Here is a 20,046-nt window from a genome sequence, read left to right on the forward strand (position 1 = left end):
TGAAGACCAAGAAAGACGGTAATGCAGGTACTAGCACAAAAGAGTAAGACACTGTGGTAATGTGTTTCTACAGTCTCCATGCAGTACATTATGATAATGTGATATTATTTATCTATATAACGTTTTTCTAATTACAGGAGGAATCCTCAGGGGATATCACTTTCTATATGAAAGGTGCTGATGTTGCCATGGCTAGCATTGTACAGTATAATGACTGGCTGGAAGAAGAGGTAGGAGCCTTCAAATAAAATATTTGTTAAAATAATTATATTTCAACAAGTGTTTAGGGATCCTAGATGATGACTGCTTATTGTTTAGCTTTCTGATGGTCATTTTCTCATGTCTATATGACCAGCTTAGGACTTAGGGTGCTAGTCAGCAAACATATTGTGAAAAAAGATTGGCTTACATTTAGCAGATGGCCAAATATGCAAAAACACTCCTTGCAGGCTTTGTTTTGTCTGTAGTCATCTTAATCTAGCACTCTGTCCTGACAATATAGTAATAGACTGATCACCATGCATATGTTGATGATGGTATTGGCAATATGAATCAATATATGCTGCAGGCCAGCTTCACTTAATCAGAGGCATGATTAAATTAAACTCCCCGAAGACCTAACAAAATGTCATAAAAATTACTTTTGGCGATAATGATACATAATTAATTGTAAGGAAAAAAATTGGTTTAATTTATTTAGCAATATGAGGTCAGATCAATAGACCTCTCTCCCCAATGACATTTATTAAGCTTATGTTTTAGAAGCACTTGACAAAGGATTATTTGTAATAATAGCATAAACTTCAGTTCTAATAATATGTGGTATTAAATGCGTGATCTTCTAGCCTGTAACATCTACTGTCAGGAGTTTGATGATAGATATCTGTATCTTTTACAGTATTAGCCAGAACACAGTTAATACCATATTTAATATTGTTATTCAAAGGTTTTACCCTAACAATTTTTGACATGTTTCCCGAGTCCCATCACTTAGGAGATAGACTCTACAATCCTGTGAACAAATGATGACCTTGCTGAGAACTAACACTTGTAATGTGATAGAAGATTTAGTATTGTGGGGTGAACCGTACCTTACACGTCTAGCTACTGTAATTACCTGAAATCTCAGTAGTTTAACAGTCCCTCTGTAGAGCTGGTTCTCTGTACTTCAGTATAGACTAGGAGGATTGAAAGTAAGCTGCCTCTTATGTCTTAAGGTTAGTCATTACATTATTGTAACACACTTGTAACTTTGCCTCCTATTTTATTCACTTACTCAGTAGCAATGTGGCAGTAAAGTTAACTTTGACAACTTTTAACTCACCTCTCTGACAGTATCTCCTTACTGTATATTCCTAGTGTGGAAACATGGCAAGAGAAGGACTAAGAACTCTGGTTGTTGCTAAAAAATCATTAACTGAAGAGCAGTATCAAGATTTTGAGGTACAAGTAGCTTTTTATGAATTTTAGTTTTATGAAGTAATGTGTAATTTGGGAAGAGGCCTATTAATTAACTGGTTCATCAATGGAAGAGGAAGGGCCTGCCTTTCTAATTAGCATATTAAGAACAGCATCATTATCTCGTGGGCGGGGAGGCAGATATGGGAAAAAAACAAAATGTTGCATTGCATTGTTTGGCTCTCTGCAGGTAAAGTATGCCATGTGGCAGCCATATTAAACACTGATAATCGTCTTGTCTTGTGAACGATGTCTGCTGATCATTTGCAATCATTTGTCTTTCAACATGTTGAAAGACAAACGACTAACATAGAAACAATCTTCTGCCGTCACTCCGTGCTATCTGCTATGGGCTGCCAGGATGATACAGTGATCACCTGGGCAACCCCCCCGGAGCTCAAACCCCCCCCTTAATAGCAGCGGCAGCAGCGATCGGGGAACAAGAAGCAAGCAAGCACTGACAGCGCTCATTTGCTCCTCCCAGTGTAATAGGGCTTATGTCCTACTCCCTCCTCTGACCTATGCTATAACTGAAGTACAATAGATAATGTTTAGAGCTTGTTCACGTTTGGCTGTTTGATTTCCTTTTTGGGGAAATTCAAGTTGAAAGGTCTATTGGCAATATTCCATTTTTTTGTCTAGAACTGTTTATTCTGTCTCCGCTATATATGTTATAAATTCAATAACTAGCCATTCCAGTTTTTGTCAGAATAGTTTTATACATGAGGCCCTATTGTGTCCACTGTCACTTAGACATGTTATATAATAAGAATAATATAAAGAGAGGTTATTTCTCATGGCATAGATGCACAGTGAACTGTTGTAACCCTGTATAGCTATAACATTCTTAACAAAGGTTCATAACTGTTATATGATCTTTGTTTCCAGAATCGGTACAACCAAGCCAAGCTAAGTATACACGATCGAGCTCTCAAAGTGGCAGCTGTGGTAGAGAGCCTGGAAAGGGAAATGGAGTTACTTTGCTTAACCGGTGTGGAGGATCAACTACAGGCAGATGTCAGGCCTACGTTGGAAATGTTGAGAAATGCTGGGATAAAGGTATGTGCACCTGGTAATTGTTAATACGGACAGGTTAAAGTGTATCCCTGATACCTGCAAAGGCATAGATTTAATGCATTTCAGCCTTTCTGAGAACTTGATACCTTAAACTGACTCTGTACCCACAATCTGACCTCCCCAAACCACTTGTACCATCTGTCCTTGGGTTCGTTCGGCAGGGGATGCAGTTATTGTCATAAAAACAACTTTTAATCCGGCAGCACTGTGTCTAATGGCCGGGGCTTACATTTGTATATGCATTAGCAGTAAATGCTCCTTGATCATTCCTAATGATGAGGAGGGTGGGGAGGAAGGACGGAGAGGTGTGCCAGCCTAATGCATATACAAATGTAAGCCCCGGCCGTTAGACACAGCGCTGACGGATTAAAAGCTGTTTTTATGACAATAACTGTATCCCCTGCCGAATGGACCCCAGGACAGATCTTGGATTAAAAGCAGCTATCCGAAGGTACAAGTGGTTTGGGGGGGGGGTCAGATTGTGGGTACAGAGTCGCTTTAAAGTTAAAACTATAACTTTTACTTTGCTTTTAGATATGGATGCTTACTGGAGACAAGCTGGAAACAGCAACATGTATAGCAAAGAGTTCTCACTTAGTATCACGGAACCAGGATATTCACATTTTCAGACCTGTAAGTCTTTTTACATTACGCTATTTTATGAAACTGTGTGAGCTATGGTGTAACCCATCAGCAAGTGGTAATTCCCCTGCAGCACCACCACAGGGGAAATGAGGCATTACACAGCTGTCATTAAAATAAATGGGCTGTCTATGTAATGTGCATCTTATGTGGTGTAGCTACTCACTAGCCTGGCTATTGGATAGAGACCTTGATGGGGAAATCGACTCTATTAACTCAGAATTCCCTAATAAAGTATTAATCATTTCCAAATCAGCCAACCCTTTAAAGGGAACCAGTCAGCATGATTGTGCTGATATGGTTCCCAGCAGCGCAGTATACTGTAGGTCGACAGTGCAACTAGTCACTAGTCACAGACAGCTCCCCACCCAGATAAAACATCTTTTTCCCCTTTGTACAGCTACTGCTGCAGCCACGACTGGTATGCTCCGCGAGCTGCACAGTAGATCTATACTGTGCTGCTGGGAACCATATCAGCAAAATCATGCTGATTGGTTCCCTTTAAGGTGTTGCTGTCATTTAAAATATGTTTTGACGTGTCAACGGACATAAATCCAGAAAATCCAACAGCATCCAATGTACTTATTGTAGAACTAGCCTTCTGTCTTGGGATTGTTGGCACTCCAGTGTGCATCACTGAACTGACTGCCATTTGGGCTACTAGGTGCTGTTGCTTTCTTTTCTTTATTGGCCATTAGACATGGCAAAAGTTATTTGATTGCAGTAGGTGTCACTGTTGCTGACCTGCTGCTGCCCTGAGATACAGCTGTTGCTATCTTCCCTAGGCTGTATTTTTCGGAACTCAGTAGCTACCCGATGTGATCAGTGCAAACACTCTCTTTAGTCTTTATTTTGAAATAATTTCTTAAAAGGTGGTGACAATCTTAGTCGTCATCTTTAACTTTTACCTGCCATTTAGAAAAGGAGGTTTTTAACAATGTCCTTTAATTCGCATGTACATCGATTAGCCAGACGTTGTGTTCTTTATTGTGCACAAAGAAGGATTACCAAATGGCAGATAATTACAGACATAAAATATATGAGAATATGTGAAGCACTCCATAGAATATTTTAAATAATAATTATTTTTTAAGGCAGTGCTGAGGAGGCAGCAATTTTCTATGCACTTTTAATTATAACTTGGTTTTATGTCCCAAAATAAAAATGGCAAAGTTGCTGCGACTTCTTTGTCTTTCTCTGATAAGACATATGTCTGTGTCTCGTCTAAATGAAGCACTTTTCCAACAGAAATAATTATTAGAATATCATTTACATGTAAATGCAGTTTGTTGTGAAACATCAGAATAGCAGATTAGGCCCTGCAGACTCCTATTTGCAATTAAATTATTAATGCTTCTGATAAAACTTCAGATCAATTTTTGTTGACCTTTTCGTAAAGTAACATCGCAAATTAAGTTTCTTGAACAAAATCTATTTACTTTGCGTTTTTCTATAGCTTATAATAAGTAGGGAAACTACAATTATGTTAATTTGCCGTGTAAGGACTTTGAAATGAAATTCTGAAAGCTAATCATTTGCCAGCCGTCTTTTTTTTTTTTTTACTAGTTTCATAGGTGTATGGAGCCTCACAAATATTGTAGAAACTGTTCAACAATCTTCTATGTGCCTGAATTTTAAAGACTAAACATTTTTTCCTAATAATGTAGATTCATAACAAGGTACATACAGCGGCTTGTCAGGACTTGGGTTGTATCCTGGCCTTTCTATCTAGGTCAAATGTTAGTGTTGGAACTGTAACATAAAATGAGAAGATAGAGGATTTTCTGTCTAACTTCTAATACTAGTGACTAGTGACTAGTAGCTCAAAGAAGGGGATGCGCTACACCACCTTCATTGTTAACCAGGAACAGTGCTGTACATTTGGTACTTGAATGGGACTTTACTGCAGTACCAGGCACAGCCATTACCAAATGTGTGGCACTGATAAACAAAAAGATCATCCATAGCTTGCTAAAGTGCTGTGCTTCTTTATTTCAAAAGTTTTATGAGCCTGACCTCCATCAATCTTATACTGGTGGCTTATCATAAAGGTCGTATTAGACTGCCTGAGCTACGTTGTAACAAGCCTTATTGTCCTTTTTATATGTGGCAATTTCATGCCCACAGGCCACCGCAAACTGGCACCAATCAGCAAGATTGGGCTCATTTACATGATGTGCCACGAGAAATTGGGTGGCCGGGCTGCACAAACAATCTATTGAAACTGACAGCACAGATGTACATATATCCATGCTGTCAGTTTGCCAAACACAGCAGTTGCATACTTACCTAGTGCGCTACTGCATTCAGCTCTTCTGTCCAGCTGCTGTCTTCAAGCTCTGCTTTCTTTGGCTAACAATCACTCTGCAGGAGGCAGAGCCTGAAGACAGTTGCTGGACAGGAGAGCCGGTGAAAACGATGCTGGATCACAAGCAGCAGAGCACTAGGTAAGTATGCAACTTTGTGATCTGCAAACTGACAGTACGGATATATGTATATTTACTTTATTATTCTCAGCAGTGTAAGGCTGTGTTCACACAATATCAAAAAAAGAGAAAAGGCGGCCACCTCTTCTATTTAAAAAGTTGTGTGAACATAGCCTAATTTAGAATTATGTTTTATGTTTTTTATTTTCCTTTTTGTAGGTAAGTAGTCGAAGTGAAGCTCACTTAGAGCTAAATGCTTTCAGAAGAAAACACGATTGTGCCTTAGTGATCGCAGGTGATTCTCTTGAGGTGAGGTTTCTTCATTTTGTAATAAAGCCATAGCTATTATAATACCTGACTTTACATAGTAACTAGGTCTACCATGCAAGACATGTTTAAATTACTTTTTTGATGTAGACTGCAAATAACACAGAGTGTAAAGTAATATTGTGTCAGTTTCTGAAGAACATTTTAACAAAGTATGGCAGGTATATGAATTTTATGCATGAGGAAGCAGATAGCTCTGCTCATTGTGCAGTGGTGGCTGTGGGTTGCTGCAGCTCCCATTCAATTCAGTGGGAGTTAAGCTGCACCAGTTAAGCTGTATACCAGTGTGTATATTTGGCACTCTATATGAGAATCATTAAGAGAGACGTAATCCTTTCTGTTGCACCCCTGCTTTTTCTATAGGTGTGTTTAAAATATTATGAGCATGAATTTGTGGAGCTTGCTTGTCAGTGCCCTGCTGTTGTCTGCTGCCGCTGTTCACCAACACAGAAAGCTCAGATTGTGAAGCTTCTGCAACAGCATACAGGAAGACGCACATGTGCCATAGGTAAGAGGGACCACCAGCCTTCAGTGTGTGTATGTATGAATGTGTATATATAATATATATATATATTTATTATCTTTGATCATGGTGACATCTTAGACATTGTCTCCCTTAATACAAACCCATCCTTACATTTATACAATTATTGATACAAAGTTAAAATAACACTGTGTATTAATGTTTATGTTGCTTCAATTATTCATTTCAAGATGGAATTTACTATCTGGAAATCAAAAATAACACTATTATTAGATCACTTTGTTAAACTTCTTTGTCACAAAACTGCCTATTGACTATGAAGCGTGTTATGATCTCTCCAGGGGTCAGTCTTAATTATAGATTGGGAGCAGCAAAAACAGAATGTTGCTTCAAAAATATGAAATTTTTTTACTCATATATTTATTTTTACACCAAAAGTAAACACTCTTTAGGTTTGAATTATGAGCAGTTCATGTGTATTATATTATTATGGTTATCATTTCATTTACAATATTCTTATAAGTAGTAAGTAAATAAAATATCAAAAATTAATAATTGTGTGTCAGATAAAATTAGGATTTGCTCACACTACCATTGCAGGCTCTGTATGGACCTTCTATCAGCAATGCTTTCATATTTGATAGGAAGAGTTGCGCAGCATGCAGAATGCAAGTCACTACAATGAAAGCCAACAGATCCAGCACTCAGTCTTTAATTTTTATGTTGTTATGAGCAGAAAGATTGAAAGCATGAAATGCTATTGAGCAAAGCTCTCGGCTATCTTTGCCTGATCCATTTGAGGGGCAGCATTCATGTCTGACCGCAACTCTATTCAAACGGGTTGAGGATGACGCCCAATTTGTTGATTGGTGGAGATCCCAGAGGTCGGAATCTTTTGCGGATTGATGATGAGTGTGCTGTTGATGGTACATCAGGTACATCCTCTTTAATCTGAACCAGGCATAGAACGGCGCCATCACAGGGAAGCCAGTGCCACGGTCCGTTTTTTGAACTGTTTTATCCATGGGTACCGGGCCGGGGCTGAAGCATACGAGGCGGGCCAGGCCGCTCCCAGTGGGAGGACTCCTCCCCTGCCCTTTTATGACGCGGCTCTATTGATTCTAATGAAGTCGCGTAATAGAGGGGAGGGAATTCCTTCTAACGGGGGGCGGGTCGGCCCGCCTCCTGTGCTTCAGCCCCGGCCCGGTACCTGTGTATAGAACAGTGACGCACACGGGAACTGGGCCGCAGTTCAAAAAACCCCTGGGTCAAATTAAAGAGGAGTAGAAGCCAGTTTTGGGGGTAAGCGCATATTAACACAGTTAGAAATGTATAGCAAAGTTTGGATAAGTATTAAAAAGATTTGTAAATTTAAGGGTGGATTATGGTTTACTCCACTATGGCACAATAGTAATTTAAAAGAGTTTTGTAAAATTTCAAATACACAGTTTTGGAGACAGAAGGGGTTGAGGTTTGCCTCACAGTTAGTAAAAGATGGGGATCTTATATCACTTGAGGATTGTAAGAAGATCTGGGGGTTGCTGGACTCCCAAATTTTTGGTGTGCACAAATAAAAAATGCATTTACACATACAATAGATAAGGAAGTATGGAGCACATATGATCACAGTATTATTAAGTATATTAAAGGGGTTGTCCGGCGATAAAAAAATTATTCACAGAATAACACACATTACAAAGTTATACAACTTTGTAATGTATGTTATGTCTGTGAATGGCCCCCTTCCCCGTGTTCCACCACCCCCACCCGTGTACCCGGAAGTGTGGTGCGCTATACATTACCTGTCACGTGCCGACCACGGTCTCCGATCCTCAGCAGTGACGTCTTCTTCGGGAGGCCGGCGGATCTTCCCGAGTGCCAGCCGCCCTCTGCAGCGTCATCCGAAGCTCAGCCGCGATTGGCTGAGCATAACTGTGCTCAGCCAATCGTGGCTGAGCGGCTGATGACGCGGCCACGTCATCAGCTGCTCAGCCGCGATTGGCTGAGCACAGTTATGCTCAGCCAATCGCGGCTGAGCTTCGGATGACACTGCAGAGGGTGGCCGGCACTCGGGAAGATCCGCCGGCCTCCCGAAGAAGACGTCACTGCTGAGGATCGGAGACCGTGGACGACAGGAGATGCGGTGAGTATAATGCACCACACTTCCGGGTCTAGCGTGGGTGGGGGGAAACACGGGGAAGGGGGCCATTCACAGACATAACATACATTACAAAGTTGTATAACTTTGTAATGTGTGTTATTCTGTGAATAATTTTTTATCGCCGGACAACCCCTTTAAGGAACCTGGTCATAGTGGGAAGTTCTTGTCATCTATATACAAAATGTTGATCAGAGAGGTTGGAACGGGCCAACTGGAGTCATTAAAGAGTAAATGGGACCGACTCATTGGGGAGATTACGGGGGATACCTGGGGCGTGATTATTAGCAACACTAGGACAGTTTCTTGTAGTGAGCCCCACAGACTTATAGTCCTAAAAATATTGTATAAAGTGTATTACTCCCCAATGAGCTTAGTTAATAGAGGATGTAGGACCAATTCAGCCTGGCCTAAATGCCTTAGGGGCCAAGCAGACTTCTTTCATTTAATATGGGGTTGTGAAAAAATCCAAGGACTATGGGAAAAGGTAATGAAGTACATGCGAGATTTTCTGCAGATTGATCCTGGGGAATAATTATCACAAATATTATTGGGTGGGTTCCCGAATGATGGCAGAGATGGCTTCTTGAAGAATAAATTATTTCTCCTGGTAAAAATATTGATATCTAGGAAATGGGGAGGTGATCTAACACCCAGCTTTGAACAATGGACGGAACTGGTAGAAAGAATCAGGAAGTATGAAATGCTGACGGCTAGGAAAAACTGTAAAATCAGAGAGGAGATGTAGGAAATTGTGGACTAAGTGGGAAATTGCTAGGTCCAGCTCAGGTAACCACTAAATTTTTTTTTTTTTTTTGTTATTATAATTTATTTATTTTTGAATTTGTTTTCGGTACTCTCTTCCTCGTGGGAGGTGGGGGAGTATGGGGTTGGGAGGGTGATACGGGAATGTATATCTGCTGTTTTGCTTTGTATAAGTCTGTAGCTTGTTGCTGCGGGCTTTATGTATATATATATATATATATATATATATATATATATATATATATATATAAAAAAGATATTACAATTTAATAAAAAAGAATTAAAGAGGATGTACCTTTATGGTACATCCTCTTTAACCCCTTAAGGACTGCGGGCATATATTTACGCCCTGCGGTCGGTAAGGGAGTTCAGAGTGGGGCCGTGAGGCCCAGGGGGGCTTCTAGTATAAGTGTCAAAAAAAGTGTTGTTATTATTAAAAAGCCCCCTCCCCTAATAAAAGTGTGAATCACCCCCCCTTTCCCATGTTATAAATAAAAATAAATAAATAAACATGTTTGTTATCGCCGCATGCGTAATCGCCCGAACTATTAATTTATCACATTCCTGATCTCGCACGGTAAACTGCGTAAGCGCAAAAAAAAGTCACAAAGTGCAAAATTGCGCTTTTTTGGTCGCATCAAATCCAGAAAAATTGTAATAAAAAAGCGATCAAAAAGTTGTAAATGCGCAATCAAGGTACCGATAGAAAGTACATATGATGGCGCAAAAAATGACACCTAACACAGCCCCTTAGACCAAAGCATGGGAATGGAGCGATTTTAACCCCTTATTGACATTGGGCGTAAATTTACGCCCCCGCGCCCTGGTACTTAGCGCAAATGGACGTAAATTTACGCTCGATGTTTCCCCGATCGCTGTGTGTTTACACACAGCGATCGGGAAAGATGGCCTGCTACAATGTATAGCAGGCCATCTCTGCTCGTCGGCACCGGGGGTGGTTAACCCCCCCCCCCCCCCGTGCCGACGATCGCTGCTATCGGCTGATCAATACAGATCAGCTGGTAGCAGCTGAATACATCGGTGACCCGGAAAGCTGTAATGGCGATTGGTGCTGTCCGGGACAGCACCAATCGCCGTTACTGTTCCTAACAAAGATGGCGCCGGTGCCACCCCCACGATCGCCATGATAGGCCGGCCAGTACCGGCCGACCCATCATCGCGATCTAACAGTTAAAAAGTGTCCGGACGGGTTCTGCACCCCTCAGCTAGGTAGCTGAGGGGTGCAGAACAGGTGTGTGTATAGTGTAGTGTACTATACTCACCTGATCCCGGCGTCCGGAACGAAGATCTGCGGTCCCGCACGTCCTCTCCTCCTCGTCGCCGCCACTTCTGGGTTCATTCGGTCTTCATCGGGAATCTTTGGCTCTTCTGGCTTTTCCGTCACCCCCATCTTCGGCCATCTCCGTCAGCTCCATTCTACTGCCCCCTAGCTGCTGATCAGTGTATATTATACACTGATAATTTGCTTTGGGGTAAAAAGATGTTTTGTTTTGTTTTTTTTTACAATTTTTTTTTTTCTTTTTATTCACCCTAACGCCGCTGAGAGCTGATCAGCATCGCACGTAAGTGCGCCGCTGATCAGCAACTCTTCCTTTTTGGAGTAGGGGCGTTTTCTCCCCCCTATATCCTACCGCCACTGTCTGCTGATAAGTACTGGACATAAGTGCGGCATTTATCAGCAGCTTCTTTTTTTGGCGTAGGTTTTTTTTTCCCTTACTGTTAAAAAAAACGTAAAAAAAACACTACATTACACCACACTACACAAAATAAAGTTTTACACTACACCAGAACACATTTACATACCCCATATACTAGTCCCGGTATAAAGATGGCCCCCAGGGTGTTTTCGGCGTCGGACGCATACGTTATTATTGCCTCCAACACCGAAACAGCCAGAGAGGATGAATGGGGGGATCCTTCGTTTCTCCATTCATCCTCATCGTCCTCATCATCCAGTGACGTGTCTGGGGGTAGCGTAGCGTACGCTGCCCCCCAGACACGTCTTTTCCGCCAGTACCTTCTCAATAAGAGATGACGATATAGCGTGAAATTCTCCAAACTCTGCAGGGCAAGCCTCTGAAGAGAAGTAGCGCCATTTGGATTTTGGAGGCTGGATTCTGCCAGAAAGGATGATGAACGCCATGTCGCATTTACAGAGCCCATTCTGGAAACTACACCCCTCAAGGAATCTAACAAGGGGTGCAGTGAGGATATGGACCCCTTGATGACGGGCACATTTGTGCCGTGAAAGTAAAAAAATGAAAAATTTCCCTTTCACGTAACATTGTTCCCGTCACCAGTGGGGTCCATATGCTCACTGCATCCCTTGTTAGATTCCTTAAGGGGTGTAGTTTCCAGAATGGGGTCACTTGTGGGGGGTTTCAAGTGTCTTGGCAGCACGAGGGCTCTGTAAATGCGACATGGCCCTTGAAATCCATTCCAGTGAAATCAGCTTCCAAAAGCCAATTGGCGCTCCCTTACTTTAGAGCCTTGCCCTCCGCCTGCTTGGCACTTTATGTCCACATGTGGGATATTTCTGTACTCGGGAGAAACTGCGCTACACGCTTTGTGTTTTTTTTTTTCCTTTTATCCCATTGGGAAAATGAAAAATTGAAGGCTAGAACAATGTTATAGTTTAAAAAATAAATTTTTCTTTTTTCACGCCACATTGTTCTGAAAATCTGTGAAGCACCTGTGGGGTGCAAATGCTCACTTCACCCCTTGTTACATTCCTTGAGGGGTGTAGTTTTCTAAATGGTGTCCCTTTAGGGGTGTTTTTTATGTTTTGGCACCCCAGAGCCTCTGCCAACCTGAAGTGGTACAGTCAAAAATGACCAAATATAACGGAGGCGTTGAAATTCGCTTGGTGCTCCTTTATATCTGAGGCTTGTGGTTGCGTCAAACAATGCAATAGGGCCACATATGGGGTATTTCTATAAACTGCAGAAACGGGACAATCAATATTGGGGTGCATTTCTCTGGTAGTAGGTTTATAATTATGAAAATATTGGATTACAATAAAATCTCTGCACGGAAAATTAAAATTTTCAAATATCTTGCACACTTAACTTTTATTTCTGTGACTCTCCTAAAGGGTTAAAAAACTTTTTGGTTGTGCTTTTGCAGAGTTTGTGGGGTGCAGTTTCTGAAATGGGGTGCATTGTGGGGCTTTCTAACAAGCAGTCCCCTCAAATACACTTTAAACCTGAACAGGTCCCTAAAAATATCTGATTTTGAAATTTTAGGGAAAATTTGGAAAATTGCTCATAATGTTTTAAGCTTTCTATTGTCTAAAAAAAATGAAAAATAGTTTAATAAATGCCGCCAACATAAAGTAGACATATTGCTAATGCTATTTAATATATAATTTATGTGGCATAACCATTTTCTGTATAAACAGAAAAGTTTCAAAGTTGGAAAAATGCTTTTTTTCACAATTTTTCACGTTATTTTGTTTTTTTTCATAAAGATTTGTTATAAGTATCGACCCCAATTTACCAGAAATGTAAAGTACAATATGTCACGAGAAAACAGTCTCAGAATCGGCTGGATAGGTAAAAGCATCCCGAAGTTATTAATGAATAAAGTGACACAGGTCAAATTCATAAAATTTGTCTCTGTCCTTAAGGCCATTTCAGGCTCTGTCCTTAAGGGGTTAAGGAACATATTTTTGTTAACAATGGTTTGAAGCCATCACATAAAAAAAAAGTTATACATATTACATATCGTTGTAATCGTAACGACTTGACGGACATATATAACAAGTCAGTTTTACCTCAGGACGAACAACGTAAAAACAAATATCCCCCAAATAAACAAAATGCGTTTCGTTTTTTTTTCAATTTCACCACACATTTTTTTTTTCTGGTTTTGCAGTATACTTTATGAAAAAATTCAGCCTGTCATTGCAAAGTACAATTAGTGGCGCAAAAAATAAGGGCTCATGTGGGTTTCTAGGTGAAAAATTGCAAGTGCTATGGCTTTTTAAGCACAAGGAGGAAAAAACGAAAATGCAAAAAAAGGAAATTGGCCCGCTCCTTAAGGGGTTAAAGTTTGGAATCTGCAGATTTACTTTGAGAAAATCATGTCCTGATGTCCTTAACAATATTTAGTGATTATGTAAATCTGTACATTATTTAGGTGATGGAGGTAATGATGTAAGCATGATCCAGGCTGCAGACTGTGGCGTTGGCATAGAGGGAAAGGTAAAATGTAGCGTTTAATTTATCAACACCTCAAAAAAAAAAAACACTGCAAAAACACAGTGTGAACCCAGGCTAACACTTTATTTTATGTTTCTTTTTTAGGAGGGAAAACAAGCGTCTCTTGCAGCAGATTTTTCTATAACCCAATTCAAACACATTGGCAGATTACTAATGGTGCATGGTCGAAACAGCTATAAAAGATCTGCAGCATTGGGGCAGTTTGTCATCCACAGAGGCCTTGTTATTTCCACTATGCAGGTAATCCATATGTGTACTTGATGATAATGACAGCAATCTCCTCAGTAAACAAATATATTACATAGTAGGTAACCAAACTATATTATTTCCCAGTATATTGTCACTGGCTCAACTGCATGAATTTATAGGGGGTGCTTTTGGCAAAAAAAAATTACCGTTTGTTCCCCTACAGCCTGGCACCAAGGTACTGGCTGTTTTACATCAGTCTGCACTCCATAGAGAGTGCAGACCACATTTAGGAGTGTGCTGAGGTTTTAGGTGCAACCCCAAGTGGTTACATTTCCAGATGACTGCCTTTCTTTCTGCATTATTTTTCAGTCGGCTATAGATAGCATATAAATATATGGTACATATCACAGTTCCCTGATTTATTAATTAGGGTACACCTCCAAATGGGTAAAGTGGAGATTAAAAAAACAACTTATGCAGCTTATGCACAGTTTTATTGTATGTTCAGTGCAGTAATCCCTAGCTATTTTCCCCAGTGGTTTCTTTGTCTTTTAGAAAGGGAGAAGCGGAACCAACGTGCAGTAGATGTAGTTGATCAACAAGGACACAATTATTAGATCCCTTTCCTGGACATATGTGGATGCTTGTGGATTCAAGGTCCAATTTTTACTGACCGACCACAATCAGGACCAGTTTTCAACTTTCCAGTTATTAGTTGCCTGTAAGTAAGGTTAACTGGTCATGATTGTGGTCGGTCAGTAAAAAACTCGGACCTGAATCCACCAATGTTCTCATATGGCTGGGAACCATGTCCAGTACAGTGTCTATGTATTAAACTCTCATGCCAGTATTGTATAAAATAAAACATGTTTGGTACGTTGTTAGGGTATTTTCATACAATGTAAAAAAAAGGGGGGGCAAAATACGGTCATATTTTTACCTCGAAAACATACCTTTTATCCTGGACCAAAATCCCAATTTTTTTGGTGCAAATTTTGGCACAAAGTGTAGTCTCAAAACCTGGAAAACCTTCATTTATTTCCCCCTGTGGGTTTATTCACTGAGCAAAATGCATTAGAATGATGTTGCAAATGGTGCCAAATAGATTGTAAGTGTGTGACATGCACCAAATCTATCTTCTACCTGAACATGTTTGACAAGTGTTTAAAGGGACGTGGCCAAAAGGAGTTGTAAAATCTCTCGAAAGGCATTGCTCATCGGTTGACACAGAATGTATGTACACCAGCCAGAAATGTTATAGCTCTTCCCCAGTGTCTCCAGTAAATACCACAGTTTTTTGGTGCGTAAATACAGGTTTGATTATGTTGATCATCTCCTAAAATACTGGAGATGAGTCTGTGACCCACTGTTAGAAATGGTAAATTTACTCATTTTTCATTTCTTGTTCCCTTTTAAGGCTGTGTTTTCCTCAGTCTTCTATTTCGCATCTGTTCCTTTGTACCAGGGATTCCTAATGGTAGGGTAAGTTAAAGCTAGTATTTAGTTGGTGACAACTTGGTAACAAAACTATTTTTGTTTGATTACATCAGGGCCAAGATCAGTTGGTTGCCTTTTAATTATGTCTAAAGGAAAATGTTATAATTAGTTTTTCCCATATTATTCATGCACTAATAGTTAACATGGTGAGGGAGCAAAAAATAATGTCCTTGAAAAAAACAACAACAGATATTTTCGGGCAAATGAAAGTAATTGACACTGGAGGGGTTCTATTCAGCTGTGTATCCACACCAGGTACATGGTGGTTTTCTCATTGACAGTAATGATGAAGCAGCCAAGTAACAGGCATGTGAACTACTGATGGAAGAGTCGTGAAATAATCATTTACCGTACATGTTTGTGTAGTAATTGTATCTCATCAGGAATGTTGGAGAAATGCGGTAATTCATAAATTGCAACTTACCCCCTCACAGTTCTCCTTGCTGCCTCCTCAGCAGGGCTCTGCTGTCTCGTGGATACGCCATGTCATGTGTCCTGGTTTCACGCCTTGGATTCTCTAACGTGCTTTTTATTGTACTGTTCTTGTGACCATGACCATTCAAGCTAATTTAGTCTTATACCCCCTTTAATATGTTTATTACTTCAATATGGTTATTTACCCTTGTACTGACCAGGATTTTTTTCCAATAAATTTAAATCATTTCTTAAAGAATATCCCAAGAATATCGTAGTTTTATTCAAAAATAAGATTTTAAGATTTCTAACCTGTATTAACACAATTGTTTAAGCTGATGGTTTATATTATTGTACATTGAACAGAATATTTTTTTTATAAATTATGTTTTTCCCAAGGTATGCAACCATCTACACAATGTTTCCAGTTTTCTCATTAGTTCTGGATCAAGATGTGAAGCCTGAAACGGCTCTGCTGTACCCAGAGCTCTATAAAGACCTCACAAAGGTAAGCAGTCTGTGGTTTTCTTTATTTCACTTTCTAATAGAACACTGTAACAAGCAATGTTTTTTCCATCTATATATTGTAAGGTTGTTAATGTATGGTATTAGGAAATTAATAACTAATAATAAATAGATTGAATGAAGAAATTAGAAACAGCCTTAGGCTATGTTCACACAACGTTTTTTAATCTCCATTTAAAATGGCGTCCGTCATTTTGAGTCTAAAATAATGGACGTTATTTAGCAGCCTGACCTCCCCTTAGTGCACTGACGGGTGTTTGTACATTATTCTATTTTGGGGTTACTAATTGGACTTTGGATGCGGTTTAATTGAAAAGTCCATTGAATTTAATAGTAAAAACTGAGACAGAACAGTGACAAAAGGAAAACTGTGTGTGAACTACAAATAAAAAACGTCCGCTGTTTGCAAAAGACGTCCTAAAATAATGATCATGTTCATTATTTTGACGCCCGCGGCAAAAACGGCCGTTATTCAATACGCTGTGTGCATTGGATGTCTGTCTTCCCATTGACTTCAATGCATTGCATTGCAATCAGTTAAAATCTCTGCAAAAACGGACGTTAGTTTAAATATGAAAATCGGACGCCTTTTTAATATTTTTGACGTTGTGTAAACATAGCCTTAGGGTGCTAGAGTGATTTTTAACGATTAACAACTAACGATAAACGATCGCAAACAAGATTGTTTATCGTTAACCTGAAATCGTTCACCATATTACACAGAACGATAGTCGTTAGTTACAATCGCTATTGCGATCGTTACTATGATTGTTTATTCCTTCTGATTCCAGCAAAACAATGGACAATGTGCAATTACACTGAACGATTAGTGAAAAAATGCGGAACTTGAGCAAACAAATGTGGAATTACAGCGAACGATTGGCGAATAATTAACAATGATTTTAGGTTCAGATGTAAATCAACGATCACCGACTTATGAACGATTTTTCAATCATTGCCTGCAATTACACGATAATCGTCCCGTGTAATAGGGCCCTTAGACCTTTACAATTTGCAGAATGGAGTCAGCAAGTTTTATGCCTGGGATCCAAGCAGGGAAGTAGTTATGTGTGAGTGTGTAATATGGATAGGACATAATTTTTCTTATACCTCCTCTACTTATATTTAGATTTTTAGCTTTATGATATATTCATAAAAAAAAAAAAAGGCCTGACAAAGTCTACATACTCACACTCACACACCGAGACTTTTTTGAAGCATGCTATACAATCTGGCCTCAGCCAGGACTTGTGCTAATTTACATGCCTACAGCTGGTTTTGTACAATACGGCTCTGTTCAGATCTGCTTCATAGGCTGCCACACAGATTTGATCATATTTAATGGCAAAAATAGAACTGTAACCCAAATGTGAACATAAGCTTAGTTTTTTTTATCCATCAGTAATAGGATTGTTCTACATCCTGGCACTAGTCCATGCTACTATTGCCCTCTATTCTGTGTGGGGAAAAAGGCCAGAATGTGTTTTCTTCTTTCCCTTGTTTTCAGTTATGAGTAGGGCTAAAAAAGTGGAAAGGGCGCCATAGGGTGATAACGTAAACAACAGATTGTAGGTCTAACAAGCTGATAATAAAACTGCTCACCTGATGGTGTTGTGCTAAGAACACAACACCTGTATGCACTGAAGAGAGAGGTAGTAGCCGTAGCAGCCAGGCTCCAAGGGTAGATGCCGAGATCCCAAGCCAGGAGATCAGGGAAGGGACATGTCTCTCCTACTTGACAAAGGGGCAATTTATGCCTCGAAACGCGTTGTTTATGAGACCATTAAAATTCATCGTTTTACTTCATTAAACCTGAAGCCGTGAAGCGCCGTCATTCTGGCTCCTGTGGTCCCCGCCTACCCCGAGGATCCGACACCTTGTTTTCAGTTATAGCATTAATCAGAGTTATGTGGGAGGATGGTCCTCAATAGGATAGCACCCTTCTTACTTATCACCCAGTGCACATAAATTAAATTATTATATCCATTTTAAATACTTTTATTAAAAAATAAAAAAAATGGTAATAACTTTCTAGAAATTTAACAGAATTTTTTTTTCTAATTGAAATAGTGATTTACAATATAGTAATATTTCATAATGTATCTTTGTTCCCAAACTGAGAAAACCAATAGCCTTCACTAGTAAATAGTAAAACTTTATTCTTCCTTCTGATGTGACATTGAGGTGTTATAAAGGGGCAGAATTAGTGGAGGTCCATAAACTGTGGCCCCTGCAATTGTTTGAACATAAGGACCACAGAAATCTACAGGCATACCTTGTTGTGAAGACTTTTTACTTACCATCCATTCCAATGTTATGCCACTTGAGCTATGTGAGAACATAGGGAAAACCCTTTTTTGAGGTAAAGGACATGTAAATGTTTATTTCTTCCTGCCTTTAAGATAAATACAATAAAGGGTTTTCAGGGTTCCATTGTGTGGCTTTTAGCAGTTTTCTACCTTTATTTGTTGCATCCAATTTAGAGGCAAAATAATTCACAAGAAATAGGATATTTTTCTCACCGTATTTTAGGTCATAACAGTTGTAGATTATGAAAGCTACTTCCGAATGAAACGTTTACTTGTATCAACATAATACCATTTATTTGACATTACCATTCTTTATTAACAGGGAAGATCTTTGTCGTTTAAAACCTTCCTCATCTGGGTTTTAATCAGCATATACCAAGGTAAGAAAGCCTCATTTAGCTGGACGAAAGGAATTTTGTCTGCCATCGTTGTTTTTCTTCCAGGTTTGCTTCCGCCAGCTTAAAATTTTATCAACAGTCATATATTGCTTTCTTTTTATCAGGTAAATCGATAGTACGGCAGTACCCCTTGCCAGCTTTAAATGTATAATGGGTTATTGGTACTTTTATTGATGCATGTCACTGAAAATCAGTGCTGTTTTAATTACAGCTTAATCCTGTAAAAAATATTAACCTTTGATTCTCACATTGTACGCAGTTTCACCTATCTAGAAATTAGGACCACAGTGCAAGGCACATTCTGCTGATAAAAAAAAAAAAAACTAAGAAAAACAAACATTCTCTATTCTTTTGACTTGCAAGTTATGCCTGTATATAGGATCACTATAACATACTGTCAGAGTGCTTGTTCTATATAACTGGGTACTGGTTTATTGATAGCGACTGTTTACTGTCATTCAATCTGTATATGAAAATTAGCAATTCTAAGGAGCTATTACAGTTTTCCCACAAATGATTCTTATTCTTTGTATAAAGAAAAGTTATACAATTTAAAAATATACTTTATAGTTTTTAAGATATTTGCTTGTTAATAATGAATAGGAACCTTCATTTTTTTCTTCCTGTCAACACAAATGTGTCCTGGTCCTGTCATGGATGCAGATGTGTAGCCCACTGGAGCTCTAGTAAACTATACAGTATATACTAAAACATCTTTTCAGATTGAAGCCCTGAGATAATTCCTGCTGTCAATGTAAATTTTTGCTAGGATTTTTTGCTAAGAGTCCCAGGCAGATGGCAATCCACTGTACTTGTCACTTACAGCTTTTAGCCAGTTACTTTAAAATTAAGATTAGGACTTTTTACAATGTAGTTATTAGATGAAGAGGGATTAGCATAGCATTCTCTAGGGCTATTCTGTATTAAGGCCTCATCAGAAATAATGTGGTGTTACCTATGGTAAATGTCTACGCCAAGTGTGAAATGCCATTCATTATATTCGATGGTTGTTATCTAGCTATTCTTGGACTTTTGTCATATAACTAATAAACTGTTTCTGTTTTGTTCAACTGTCTATTGTGACCTCCAAAAGATGACATAAAAGAACTAATACAAGTGTAAATAAAGCCTTA

General features: G+C 39.3%; 1 protein-coding gene across 3 annotated transcripts in view; it reads left to right on the top strand.

Annotated features, from left to right (window-relative positions):
- Positions 1-20,046, top strand: part of ATP9B (ATPase phospholipid transporting 9B (putative)) — a 242,507-nt gene that overhangs the window by 215,324 nt on the left and 7,137 nt on the right. For all 3 annotated transcript variants that reach the window (XM_069957885.1, XM_069957883.1, XM_069957884.1), the window contains exons 17-27: positions 138-230; positions 1,360-1,443; positions 2,347-2,517; positions 3,070-3,168; positions 5,823-5,912; positions 6,294-6,438; positions 13,499-13,563; positions 13,666-13,821; positions 15,188-15,252; positions 16,081-16,189; positions 18,838-18,895. In XM_069957885.1, the coding sequence (XP_069813986.1) occupies positions 138-230; positions 1,360-1,443; positions 2,347-2,517; positions 3,070-3,168; positions 5,823-5,912; positions 6,294-6,438; positions 13,499-13,563; positions 13,666-13,821; positions 15,188-15,252; positions 16,081-16,189; positions 18,838-18,895 (1,135 nt within the window). The remainder of the gene's footprint in view (positions 1-137; positions 231-1,359; positions 1,444-2,346; positions 2,518-3,069; positions 3,169-5,822; positions 5,913-6,293; positions 6,439-13,498; positions 13,564-13,665; positions 13,822-15,187; positions 15,253-16,080; positions 16,190-18,837; positions 18,896-20,046) is intronic.

This window comes from Dendropsophus ebraccatus, chromosome 2 (assembly GCF_027789765.1).
Source record: "Dendropsophus ebraccatus isolate aDenEbr1 chromosome 2, aDenEbr1.pat, whole genome shotgun sequence".
Classification (NCBI taxonomy): domain Eukaryota; kingdom Metazoa; phylum Chordata; class Amphibia; order Anura; family Hylidae; genus Dendropsophus; species Dendropsophus ebraccatus.